The sequence below is a fragment of the Antrostomus carolinensis genome, unplaced genomic scaffold (genome assembly GCF_000700745.2).
Source record: "Antrostomus carolinensis isolate BGI_N321 unplaced genomic scaffold, ASM70074v2 scaffold43109, whole genome shotgun sequence".
NCBI classification, from domain to species: Eukaryota; Metazoa; Chordata; class Aves; order Caprimulgiformes; family Caprimulgidae; genus Antrostomus; species Antrostomus carolinensis.
This window is the reverse complement of record NW_010338713.1, coordinates 10456-23133: the sequence shown is the minus strand read 5'-3', so window position 1 is coordinate 23133 and position 12678 is coordinate 10456. Positions and strand designations below refer to the sequence as shown.

At 44.1% G+C, this 12678-nt stretch overlaps 1 protein-coding gene across 1 annotated transcript in view; it reads right to left on the bottom strand.

The window, feature by feature from the left end:
* Window positions 1–9297, bottom strand: part of ATP8B1 (ATPase phospholipid transporting 8B1) — a 24394-nt gene extending 15097 nt beyond the window's left edge. Inside the window, exons 1-10 of the mRNA XM_010175602.1 lie at window positions 9111–9297; window positions 6130–6227; window positions 4722–4835; window positions 4083–4181; window positions 3915–3976; window positions 3395–3467; window positions 3228–3298; window positions 1915–1997; window positions 670–828; window positions 407–495 (exon numbers count right to left, since the gene is read on the bottom strand). Coding sequence (XP_010173904.1) covers window positions 407–495; window positions 670–828; window positions 1915–1997; window positions 3228–3298; window positions 3395–3467; window positions 3915–3976; window positions 4083–4181; window positions 4722–4835; window positions 6130–6227; window positions 9111–9291 — 1029 coding nt within the window. The 5' untranslated portion in view covers window positions 9292–9297. The remainder of the gene's footprint in view (window positions 1–406; window positions 496–669; window positions 829–1914; window positions 1998–3227; window positions 3299–3394; window positions 3468–3914; window positions 3977–4082; window positions 4182–4721; window positions 4836–6129; window positions 6228–9110) is intronic.
* Window positions 9298–12678: the final 3381 nt, after the last annotated feature.

Genomic DNA, 12678 nt, shown 5'->3' with positions numbered 1-12678 from the left:
TACCCCAGGGAATTCACTCAGTAAAGTGCAGGTTGCAGGACAGGGGGTACTGCTCATACTCGCACCCATGGGTGCTGACCAAGGACAAAAAACCACGGGTGTTGAACCTCTGGACAAGGGTCCCCAGCTCTCTGGCCAACAGTTTAGTGCAGACAAGCAGAAGAACCGGCAACACGGGGTCTGAAGGACTTTCCTGCATCACATAGGCTGCCTTACACCTGCACTTTAGGGTTGCAGATTCCACCAACAGCGAGGCACCTACTTCATCCCAACTCATCAGGTCAAAACAAACTGGACACATACTTCTTACACCAAAAGAAAAAACAAAAAAGTTTCCTAAATTTGCATTCACCCTATGCCCTTTAAAATGAACTCAAACACCTGAATTTTAAACAAAAAGGCTTACAGTATAAACCATGTAATTCATAAGGGAATCAATTTTTGTCCTCTTAAATCTCGCTTTTCCACTGTTTTTCATTATTTTGGTATCAGCACCTAAAAATAAAGGGGAAAAAAAGGAAAATACAATATGCAAACAAGTGCTAGTATTACTATTTTACATAACTGGGACATAAAATACAGTCGCTGTTTATGAGATAAATATGTCATTTCACTCTACAGGGCATGCTTTTAGTCAGTAAAGATTACACATGTTCAATGCATAAATACCTGCAAATATGACCACTCCATGGCAAAAGTCTGTATTCCTGATTTTACAGCCACGTAATAAAATCTTATCAGCATCCAGGGAATAACTTGTGTTTCTCCAGAATAACGTTCCTGCAAACTTATCCAGTCGGTTATTAGGTTCTTCACACTCAATTAGACCTAAAAAATTTGGAGGAGAATATGTTTAATGTACAAGAGTTAAATAAAAATGTGTTGGTCTGTACCCACCATAGAAGTAATTTTACTTAATGAGGTTGCTTTTTTGAGAAAATTAGTGTTCTGAATAAGTAATCTCTTTGAAAATTCAGGTGTGCAAGTATCCAGTGCTGTATTGCCGGGCTGTCTCCAGCCCTGAACCCTCTCTCTCATCGAGACCAGTGGATGTGCAAGGAAGAGTGAGATCACAGACACGAGCCATCGATCTCCTTGTGGGCAGGCTCTCCTTCCATATCAATTTACTCAAGAGACATTCTTTGAAAGCAGAAACTTTTCACATCCACAACATCCTCTGGCAAACTGTGAATGTCAGCCTAACTATTTGTGTGAAAAAAGCGTGTGTATTGTGTGAAAAAGCATCTCCCTTCTGTTTATTTTGCATTGGGCAGTTGCTCATTTCTCTCTGTGCTCCTCAGTTCTCACACTGGAGGAAACTAGGAACAGTCCCTACCTGCTTTACTTCTTGTCACTCTGTTGTAAGAGGGTTGTGTTGGGTTTTTTTGTATTTGTGGGGGTTTTTTTGTTTTTATTTATTTTTTTAAAAAGCATTTACAACTTTAGGATTGCTAAAAAATTCAGCTCGAGAGAAAACTCTGTCAGATCTGAGTAAGAGAATGGATTCCTGCCCTTCAAGTTTCCACAATACACACTGAAAGCAGCTACATGATCATGATAAATACAAAAGGGACAATAAAAGGTATTTTCCAGATCCAACCCCAACAGCATGCATACTTTTTTCCAAAGAAAACAGGCAAGCAGACACAAATGAAAGGCCCCATCCTCTCTACTCAGGGTGCCGTAGCTCACTCATGGCAAAGGTCTCATCTCACACAGACTGTATTTTGCTCAGCAGCACCATTTCCTTGTGCAACTTGCTTACGCTGCCTCGTGACAAGTGCCAGGAAGCCACTGACTCCAGAATCACAAGCACCACTGGCAACACTCCCGTCCCCACCCGTGTTTTATTTACTTGTACTACAAACTGCCTGAGCAACATTTGAATAGTTAGGAGAATATAACTGTACAAACCATTAAAGTCCGCCATCGCGCTTTCTTCTTGAAGGTGTCTGTGCGTTACCTCAAGTGCCATTTTGAATTTTAAGTTAGTCTCACTAAGAAGAAAGGATAAAAAGGTCGTTTTATTAAAAACAGGGACATAGGAAAGAAGTTTGAGCCAAATTAAATGAAGCAAATCAATATGCCATAGGTACCAACCTCCTACGTGGAGGCAATGGCAAAGCCGCGCATTTGCATGGACATGAAGCATTTCCTAAGGATGTGACCAGCTCTGACTTACACGGGCTGCTTTCCTTCACGAGTGAAATCTCACCCCTTCACCTCCGCTCACCACAGATAAGTGAGGCTTCTCAGAATCAATGCAACAATTAAGTTTGAAGTAATGGTTATTTGAAAGCAGTATTTAATAACTGATACTGCTGAAAGGTCCAATAGAGGACAAACCTTTTGCAACACAAGATCTTTGTTTTGCATCACAAGTCACCATTTTTAGGATTACTAGAGGGTGAGTGAGGAACACAGTGCTCACTCAGAAAAGCTAACATTTCACCTCACGAGGTGAAGCCTGTATCATCACAGACTTTTCTAAAAGACTTCAGCTTTTCTGACAACATGAACAAAACCAGCAGTTACAATGCAATGTGACACAGACAGTAAGGTTTATGCTATCTAAGCAGTTTCTACAAAACACTTCCACACAAAAACATGTATTTGTGTTTTCCCACTGACAAAGAAGAAGTTGTTTAAAATAACAGAAAAGTCCAGGTTGGAAGAGAGCTCTGGTAATCAACAGTCAGAACCTCTGCTGGAAGCAGGATGTTAGATGAGGTTATCCGGGGCCGTGTCAAGCCAAGCCCTGACTGTTTCCAGTGAGAGAAATTCGCTTCTCTGGGCAACTTATTCCAATGGTAAAAATTATGCACCACGAGCACAATTACTCTTGAATGCAGACAGAATTTCCTCTGAAGCAACTTGCATCCACTGCTTCTTGTCCTGTCAGTGTGCATCCTTCTGAAGAGTATTTTCTCTGTAACTATCTTTGAGACACCAGAAGGCTGATTAAATCCCCCTTCTCCAGGCTGAATAACTCCAGGTCCTTCACCCTTTCTTCCCACATTGTGTTCTCCAACACTTCAGACATCTTTGTGGCACTCCAGTAGACCCTCGCCCATTTTTAATGATCATTGAATGGTGGGAATCAAAAACTGGACACAGTTTTCCAGGTGTGGCTTAACAAGTGACAAATAGAGTCTGAAATACACACTTCTTGCTCTTTTACTAGTAAGCCAAAATTAAATCCGAGAAATCCTTAAATCGAGCCTTACCCATCTAGTTCAGCTGTCTCTACATAGCAGAGACTGTTTGGTTCTGAGCTGGAGAGTAGCAAAATATCAGCCTAGAAAAACAAACAAGTAAGCATGAAACAAATCCAAGTCAAAGATTCACACAGAACTCTGTAGAAACATAAACCAAATACATCTAAAGCACTTACGGGAACGAAAGTATTTTTCTTCAGACGAATGACATCACCAACTTTAATATCTTTCCATTTTGTGTTTTTGAACCTAATGTCAAGATAGTTTAATAATTATTAGTATTTAATCTATAACACTATGCACTCTATAAATCTTTAAAATTGATCTTTCCTTAGTACAAAAACACTACATCTTGGTAAGGTTTGTTTTTTCTTTTTTGAAACTGCAATTTATTTGGGAGTCTACAACTTCTAAATCAACACACCTCTTCTATTCCCTCTTCACCTATGTATTAATTTCTGTCCTTCTCTCCAAAGAACTTGCTCTTAGCACAGATTTAGCACCACAGAACTAAGTTTAAATTACTCCTTTGGACAATTCTTTTCCATTTTCAATTCTGTTCTCACACAGACATGTGGAATGGTAGAGAACAAAATTATGAACTTTCCTCATCATCTGTGGCTTAAGATCTGCGATGAAAATGAGTAACAAGGCAACAAACTTTACTTACAAAGCTCAGAAGGGAACAGTACAAACCTTCCATCCCTGATGACTTCACATGTCCTATTATTAACCTCATTGTCCATCCTGTGCCGAGCCTGCAAACCAGGAGCAGAGAATGTATTCCCTACTGCGTCCCACAATGAAAGAAAGCAACAAAGCACTTTTCTTTTGCTTTTAGTATCAACAAAACATGTTTCTTACAATGTCATCCACTAGGTCTTTGACTGCAGTTATTCCCAGCACCAAGAGCAAGGGCACCAATGTTGTGTACCATGACAGGGTACTTATTTGGGGAATTGTCTACAAGACAAATAAAGTCAGTTCAACACAGGATTATCACTCAAGCTCAATTCAGAGACATTTAACAGTGATCTGGCTATAACATAAGGAAGAAAACCAGCACATCAGAGAGAGAATTTTAAGTCTGGTTGTGAAGATGAACAAAACTCTCAGGGGAGAGTTTGACCGTGCTGCCCTACCTCAGCAACAGCTTCTCTTTAACAATTGTAGTTGATAATATTTTCTGTTGAAACTCCTGAGTAGGACTTGAGGCCGTCACGTTTTACTGAGTAAAAGAAACACCTTTTCCCCATGAAATGAATTAACTAACTCATGAACTTTGCAACCAGCTCATCCTAGCCAATACAAAGCTAGGGTAGGCTGTTCCAGATTTCTGTTAAGATGAGCTTTGTTTCTGTAGCAGTTCAGATACAATCCCTTATGAAATACTCTGCAATTCCCTGACAGCAGAGCGCTGAACTGTGTCCCAAGTACTCTTCAGCTCAGTAGATTAGTACCTTAAATTCACTTCACAGTTAATAGTCTCTCTGTCTTTCTTACCTGCAAAATGAGAAGAACAAGGAAATAGAAGTTGGCTGCTCTTTTAAACTGTTCAAGCAGATTCAGTGGTAAAAAAGTGATAGGGTTGTACTTGTAAGTCTTAATTGCATTTCCCTGTTGAAGAAAACCAAATGTCATTCACAACAGCAGATTCTTCTCACATTTCAAACGTACAATGCACGCTTTTAAGTAAAGCGCTTTACTAGTGAAATCTTTCCTAGGAACTTTGTTAGAACTGCACCTTTCCTCAAGAGTTTAACATGGGTCACTGTCTTAATGAAATAAGGCAAAAAAGGTCTCGTTTCACGGACATTCACATACCCAAAAAGCATCTCAGGCTGAAGCTTTAGTGACACCGAGGCACTGCACAGTCACAGCATGGAAAGGGGACAGCCTCTCCCCAGGCAAAGGACAGAGTGCACATGGCACTGCCAGAGGAGCACAGAGAAGGGGAGTAAACCCCAGTGCTCTCCTCCTCCTAGGGAATCTCTTCTGCAATCCCTTTGGACATTATTTGCTAAATACACAATCTCACTACTAGGGATGTAATTGGTCTCAGGCATCAAGCTACAAATAACGAATCCAGATACAAGGGACTGTTAATTAGACTTATTCAGAAGGGTCAATGTGAGATCCAGCAAAGGTTAACTCTTGTGATTGCCAGTCCCTGCCTAGTCCAAGCATGGAAGATTTCCATTTGAATAGCTCCAGCTGTAGCAGTTTTACTCTTAAGTGTTCATACTCATACATGACATAATCCAAACTGCCTCAAGTCTGCAAGGCAGGTAGAAGGGAACCCCAGGAGCTAACACATCACAGATAAAGCCCACATGTAACCCCACAGTCCAGGTCTGTCACTCACAACCAGCACCACATACAAGGACCATAGCTTTACTACTTTGAAAAGTTAAAAAAATAGGAGGAGGAAGGAAATAAAAAAAAATCAATTAAAAAAATCAATAAAAAAAGTCTTGATAAAAGAGATAAAGATGTCTCCTTTATCACAATTAGTTGGATTCAGAATGACACTGTTTAAATGACTACACATTCCCAAATGTCTATTTTTAAGACTGTCTCAGTCCAGCTTAATCAGGATATTGCTTGTATGAGAGATGACACCCACGTGGGCGCCTGCAACAGCCATAGCTGGGCAGATAAAACTCGGAATTTGGACTGAGGACACATGGCTTCTAATTCCCCATCTCATCTTAAACAAGTCTCAATACATTGATTTTCCATTCACAAACCCAAAACAAGTCACACTCTCAACCTTTGACGGAAATCCTAAGGAAGTGTTAATCGTGGCTTTTACACTAATCAGCAGTGGTTGGAAAGACCTCACTGAAATTGAGAAAGTTCTGACTCTGACAAGTGCTACTAGCACATAACTGAGATAACGAAAACTTACTGCATATTTGCTTTTCTTGAAGCACAGAAACACTCTTCTCTTGAACTGGGGCTGTTCGTAGAAGCGTTCATCGTTTGCTTTAACTTGCCAGCTGCAGTCTGGAAGAGACAAGGCAAAACTGCTCAACACCAACTGACAAACATGAGGGAACAAATCTGCCAGCTTCAGGTTTTCTCTCAAATGTCACCTTTTAAAGGTACTTTCAACTGAAACAAGACTGGTATCTGCTTTGTAGTCTAAAAAAAGGTTTTCAAGAAGTTTCCAGGCTATTTGACTTTATTAACAATTAAAATATAATCTGAAGTAGGAAGAAGTGGTGATTAACAATTTGGAAGTTCTATGAAAAACTGAAAACCTATCAGAGTAACATTTATCCATGATAAATTCCCTTCTTTCCCCTCTTTTGGTTTGCTTTTGTTATACCTGTGTGACACTAAGCTCCCAAAACAGGGCTCCTCAGTCTTCCCAGAAATGAAAAGGTCTGCTCAACTTCTGAAAACAATTATTTCACATAAACATACTGTGTAATGGTTTTAATTCACAACCATAAAAAAGTAAAGGTCTGAAGTGCTTGCTTGATTGAAAACTCAGGAATATTAATTGCATTTTGCAGTAAAATTTAACAAAACTAAACAAGCAACGTCTGCAACAGCCTTCTGAAGTTTTGGAACTTGAGCTGATAAAACTGCTTACAAAGCAGCTGAGCAATCTTGCCTCCTCCTGTCACCTTCAGTATTTAACATCTACAACCTGAGGTGACATACAGCCTCCTAAGAGCTTCTAGAGGACTTGCTAACAAACCATCTGTCTCCACCTCGAGGTCCCTATCCTTAATCTCTGTCCTACAAAGTCCATCTTTAAATGGAGTTCAGCTAGGAGGTACATAGCTCTTGGCCAACTGCTTTTCACTGCCAGAACGCCTCCTGTTGACAAGTCATCTTCCATGCCCCCTCTTTCATAGGCTGCCTATTTCCCTCCAAGATCCTTCAGATCCTGCTCCTGAGCTCAAGCCTGCATGGAGGATAGCCCTACTACTAATCCTGCTGCCCACACCCACGAGTTCAGGCCCTGCCCACATCAAAGGAACTTCAGCAGATTTTTAAGCCGACTCACAGGAGCGCTTTGCCTGCCTGGGAAGGATGAGGCAGAAAGTATTTTGAAATCCAGCTTTCCTTACTCATCCCTCAAGTATCTCCCCCTTTTCTCCATCCCACAGTAATTGTCCTTAATGGGTGCTCTTGTTGGTTCCACTGCATTCTCCAGCAGGCAGAGCCTGGATGGGGTGAAACTCCCAGAGGCAGAGGTGTGGGGTGGGGACTGGCACAGCTGCCAGGGGCCGTGTGTGAAGGTTTTTCCCCCTATCCAACACATAAAGCATGTTCTTGTTTGACATATCCAGGATCTTTACCGTGACCATACAACTTTCCTTTCCAGCATATTGGTTGCAAACTGAGAAAATCATCACAGAATCCCAGACTGGTTTGGGTTGGAAGGGACCTTAAAGCTCCTCCAGTTCCAACCCCCCTGCCAGCAGCAGGGACACCTTCCACTAGACCAGGTTGCTCAAAGCCTCATCCAACCTGGCCAAGAACACTTCCAGGGAGAGAGCAAAGATAGCAGAGAAATATTTATCTTGCTGTAGCACTTGTATTTAAGATTGCATAAATGAAAACACACAGCAGATGGGTGAAGATACATTGTGCACCCTGGTCAAGGCTTACAGAGAAGGGCTGCGAGTCACAGGGTTTTACCTGCCTTACATAAAATCTACCCAAAAAATGACTTGAGGACCAGGTTTTGGTTTAAAAGAAGATAAACATGACTCAAGTGCAGGAATTTAGAAAGTTATTAAATTTTGTCAAAATGACAGGACTGAAGAAAATTGTAAACATGTCTGTAAGAACGTTTCTTCACCACGTTCACAAAAACACTGAAGTGTTGATAAAACCTTAGCACCTCAGATGGAAAACTGGCAAATTTGGTCTTAAATAAAACCTGCAGGAAGGAAGCTCCCTGAAAATACTTTACACTGCTTAAAAGTGATATTAATACCTAAAATTTGGGAAGCTGCATCAGTAATTTATCATCCTTAAAGGGATGTAAAAGGAAAACTGTCTTTGCTGAGGGGAAAAAATAAGCAAAAAGGATCACGTTTTTGTGGCACTACCTCAGTCATAGTAAAATTAAAAAACCAAAACTAAACACATAATAGATGGTTATAAAATGATAAGTGATCAACTGTTCCCTATTGCCAAACAAACAGGAAGAAATCTATATATATTAAACAGGCTGTGGTTAAATAAAAAGTACTCGCATTGCAACACTGACAAAAAGAGGTGTTTAGGGGAGGTAGAGACTTTCCTTGGCCAGAGGTGGAGAACAGGTACGTCTAAAACACACCAAAAGAGAGGTTCCTACGCTGGTGGCAGCACACAGACTGCACCAGCAGGTTTCTTTGAACTCCTACTCACCTCACCTTTCTGTGATCCTGAAACTACTCCAAATAAAGAAAATCCTGAGGCTACAAAATTAGCATGGAAGCTGAAATCTCACCTGTGCAAGACTTAGAAAGCAGAAATACATGTAAACCAAGTGACTGAGCAGAGCAAACTGGCTCGTGCTGGTTCAAGTTTCCAGATGATGGGTGAGACAAGCATCTGAAGCTCTGTTTGAGCAGTTCTCAGACCACAGGCTATGTACATCCAGGACCTGCCTTAATTAAGACGAGGTCACCGTGCACATCATTAGCTTTACGCAACCAGCAGTGGCACAGAACTCTGGCTGCAGATTGGAATGAAGCTGATTTCCATTCTGACATTTATTAAACTGAATTGCCATCAATTACTCCTCCACAGATTGAGATAAGCCATTCCAAATCCCACCTAAGGAACAAGCACAAGAATCACATTGATCCATGAGGGGCTCAGCCTCTGTGTCCAGGACCTTTTGTTGCCCAAACTGAGCTCCTGTCCTACCGTTACCTTTTCTCAACGGCTCTCGGCTCTCCTCGGCGTCTCTGTTGATTTGGTTTTGTCCTGGTTCCACCGCAGGCTGCTGACTGTCCAACTCATCCTCTGTTTCATCGTCACTGTACGGCATCACCTCATCGTTAGGCTGGGAATCCTCATCAAAGGTGGTCTCTGAGTCCCTTTCCGAGATCATGCTGCTAGTGCCCTGCAAGCATTTCATAAGAGTCAGGGAAAGGAGTTAACGTAACAAGCGCTGGAAACGACGTCTCTGTAATTTTACTCTGTTGATGCTGGTCACCAAAAGCCACATCTGAAACCAGTTTCCCTGGAACAGCGCAGAGCACGGGCTGGGTTTTCCAGCACAGACCAAAGTCACGAGGCAGATGTTTTCCCAGCAAGCCCTTCATTAGTGTTCTGCTCTATGTAATTACACGTGCTCACCCAACAGACCAAGGCACGCCCCGCTCTTGTGACGCTGCACACCCGGAGTGGGACGTAGGAATTAGGGAGCCCACAAACACCTGCCTGCCAGCGGCCACCACACCATCCCCTGGGGAGCCACCGCAGCCAGAGCCCGCCTGGCCACCGCAGGGACAGGCACCGGCCAACACCAGTCACACAGCTGCTCCTCCATCCCGGTCCCTCCAGTCTCACCCAAACCAGTTCCCACCTCCTCTCCCCTCCCCACAGGCTGAACGCCAGTGTTTCTCAAGGCAAGATCCCACGTCTTGGTGTCCAAATACCCGAGGAAGTTTATAACCAATTTGTGGTTCAACACACAGGAGCAGGCAGTTGAGGCTGTGAGGTATGTGTGCGTACCTCCGCCTGAAGCTCTTCAGAAAGCACATGTGCTCCCTGACCCTCCAGCACCAGCACATCATCTCCCAAACTGGGATCTCCACTTTCCATAAAGTTTATTTAAATTATAGCTCTTGAAAAACCTCCCAGCACTGTTGTGGCTTGGGTTGCTGCAGCTGGCTGTGGGCTCAGACAGGCAATAGGGAATCCCAGCCTCCTCCAGCATTTTGACATCGCATTTCCACAGCTGAAGCGATCTGCTGCGACAGACAGCGTGCGATGAACTGCCTGTAAACAACACCCAGAAACCATCTACTTGTGTGTGACCCCCCACCAACCAACACCTACAACCCAGCACCTGCACAGTTCCTAGGTGGTCTTCACCTACGTTTGTCCAGTGAGTCACCTTGCTGGGTGTCCTGGCGTTCTAATAACTGACCTTGCCCAAGGCCGTTCCGACGAGCACGTCCTGTTCGTTTCTAACCCTGCCATACCCAAATTTGTTGTACTGAAGCTTAAATTGCGCTTGTTTCTGCAGATCAACACCTCCAAACAGGTCCTGTCCTGTCTGTGCTAGGCACCACAACAACTGGAAGAGAATTAAAAACCTCAGTGTCACAGAATCCCAGACTGGTGGGGTTGGAAGGGACCTCTGGAGATCAGCCAGTCCAACCCCCCTGCCAGAGCAGCTCGCACAGGATCACATCCAGGTGGGTTTGGAATGAACCCAGAGAAGGAGACTCCACAACCTCTCTGGGCAGCCTGTCCCAGTGCTCTGTCCATGTCCCCTTCAGCTCTGCCTCAACACTGTAGACCTCTCTGGCCATCACTGGGCCTGATCCTCATCCTGAACTACACATCAGCTTCCCAGCTTGACCCTGGACCTGCCTCATCACCATGGCATTGCCTCATGGCCTGGCCTCTGGTTGGACCTGGCCACCATCTCGTGGTCTCTCCTGCTTGCCTCGTGAGCCCTGGGATCCCCGTCTGCTCACCTTTCCCAGGAGAAGCAGTTCTGCTCTCACTGCTCCCTGGAAACTTCAAAATAAATCCAAGGTAAGGGATGGCTGAAGTGAAGTACCGTGCAGGGCAGCCCACTCACCACCAAGCCCCTGCCTGCTGACCCACCCTGCAGCAGCGTCTGGCTCTGCGGAGGAAGCCAGTGCCACCCTACACCCTGTATATGCTGCTGCTAACGAAACCAGCAATCATTGGGGCTGACACCAAACCCCCTCTACATCCACATTAGTTTCTATTTTTGCAAAGCTGAATTGTCTCCTGTCCTTAATACCTCCTCTAAGAGAGATATAAATATTACATGAGCAATTAATATGCTACTCAAATGACATGCCTGTTGGCTGGGGGCCCAAAGCACGCAACACTCACGAGCCTCAGCACACAGGTTAATGTTCCAAGACCACTAGTTCACAAAATAAACCAAAAGCACCAGGTGTGAGATGAACTCACCGTTTCATTTAATAGGAATTAAGACAACTTCTCCCAAGACCCACTCAAGCTGTTAGAGGCTGCTCCCTGGTGCCAGGAATATGACAGCTAGTCACTAACACAGTTGTGGAACCTGAATCTTTTGTGAAAAGATCACCTGCTTTCCTAAATACCCTTGGAGTTAGGGAATTCACCTCACAATGCAGGAGATCCAAGGTCAAACTCAGGCACCTGAATATCTCACTGGGGTATTTTGGTTTATTTCTTGAATGTCAGACAAAGTCCTTTTAGAGCAGGACGTAATGCTCAACTCCTCTGTGAAATGTATTTAAAATACACGACTGAAGAAGCCCTGCAGGAGCCAAGGGTTCTGCCCTGCCTTGGGGAAGAGGTGAAGATCCTTACGTGTGCAGCCACCAGATCTTTGAATCACCCTCACTCTCAGACAAACAAAATAAGCTCATGCCCCTGGCGCATAGAGATTCAGCCTTTAGTCTATTAATCTTTACTCATTAACTGTTTAATGATTAATGAACTCATTAATCATGCAAAGGGTTATATGAGATGTCAGAAAAACAGTGCATTGGTTTTCTACTATATAGCTAAACGGAAACACCCCAAATGCAAGCAGAAGCAGCCCGTGACGCTAGCTGGGAACGCCAGCGCAATGGTTTGCTGGGAGGACACTCAAATCAACCATATTCACCTTGCCTCCTCAAAGAACTAAACTTCCACCTGGAAATGGCAATGAAATCACGTATGTGGGTGATTTCAGGCAGGATTTACTAACCCTGACACCAAGAAATGCAGAGGACACCCTCTCTGCACCCACAGACCTCACTGCTAACATCCCCTGTGGCTGGCAGAGCTGCTCGCCTGCCCCGTGGGTTCCCTGGCCGAGGGGACAGTGGTCTGAGTGACGGGGGCACAGGCCAGGCTGTCGGGGAGCCCGGGGCACTGGAGGAGCCAGGGCTGGCCAGGAGACTGCAAAAAGGCACCGCAGTTGGGAGAGAGAAAGGAAGAGGTGCTGTGGGGCCGAGGGTGAAGGAGTACTCCAGTGACAGGGCGACAAAGTGGTTTAGAGTTAAGTTTCTTGACACCTGGTCTGCAGGAAAAGGGCTAGCTGGGATGTCAAAGCGATGTCAGGAGGTCAGAGGAAGGTGGGGAGAGATCACAAGGTGAAAAAGGAGACGGAAGGAACCAGCAGCATGGAACAGCAGATGCCAACTGAGCCAGCACGGGATGGAAAGAGAGCAAAGCGCCCATCCACCAGCACCTGGATGCGGGCTGGACACCACGGAAACCAAAGGTGGATGAAACACAGCAGGAGGAGAGG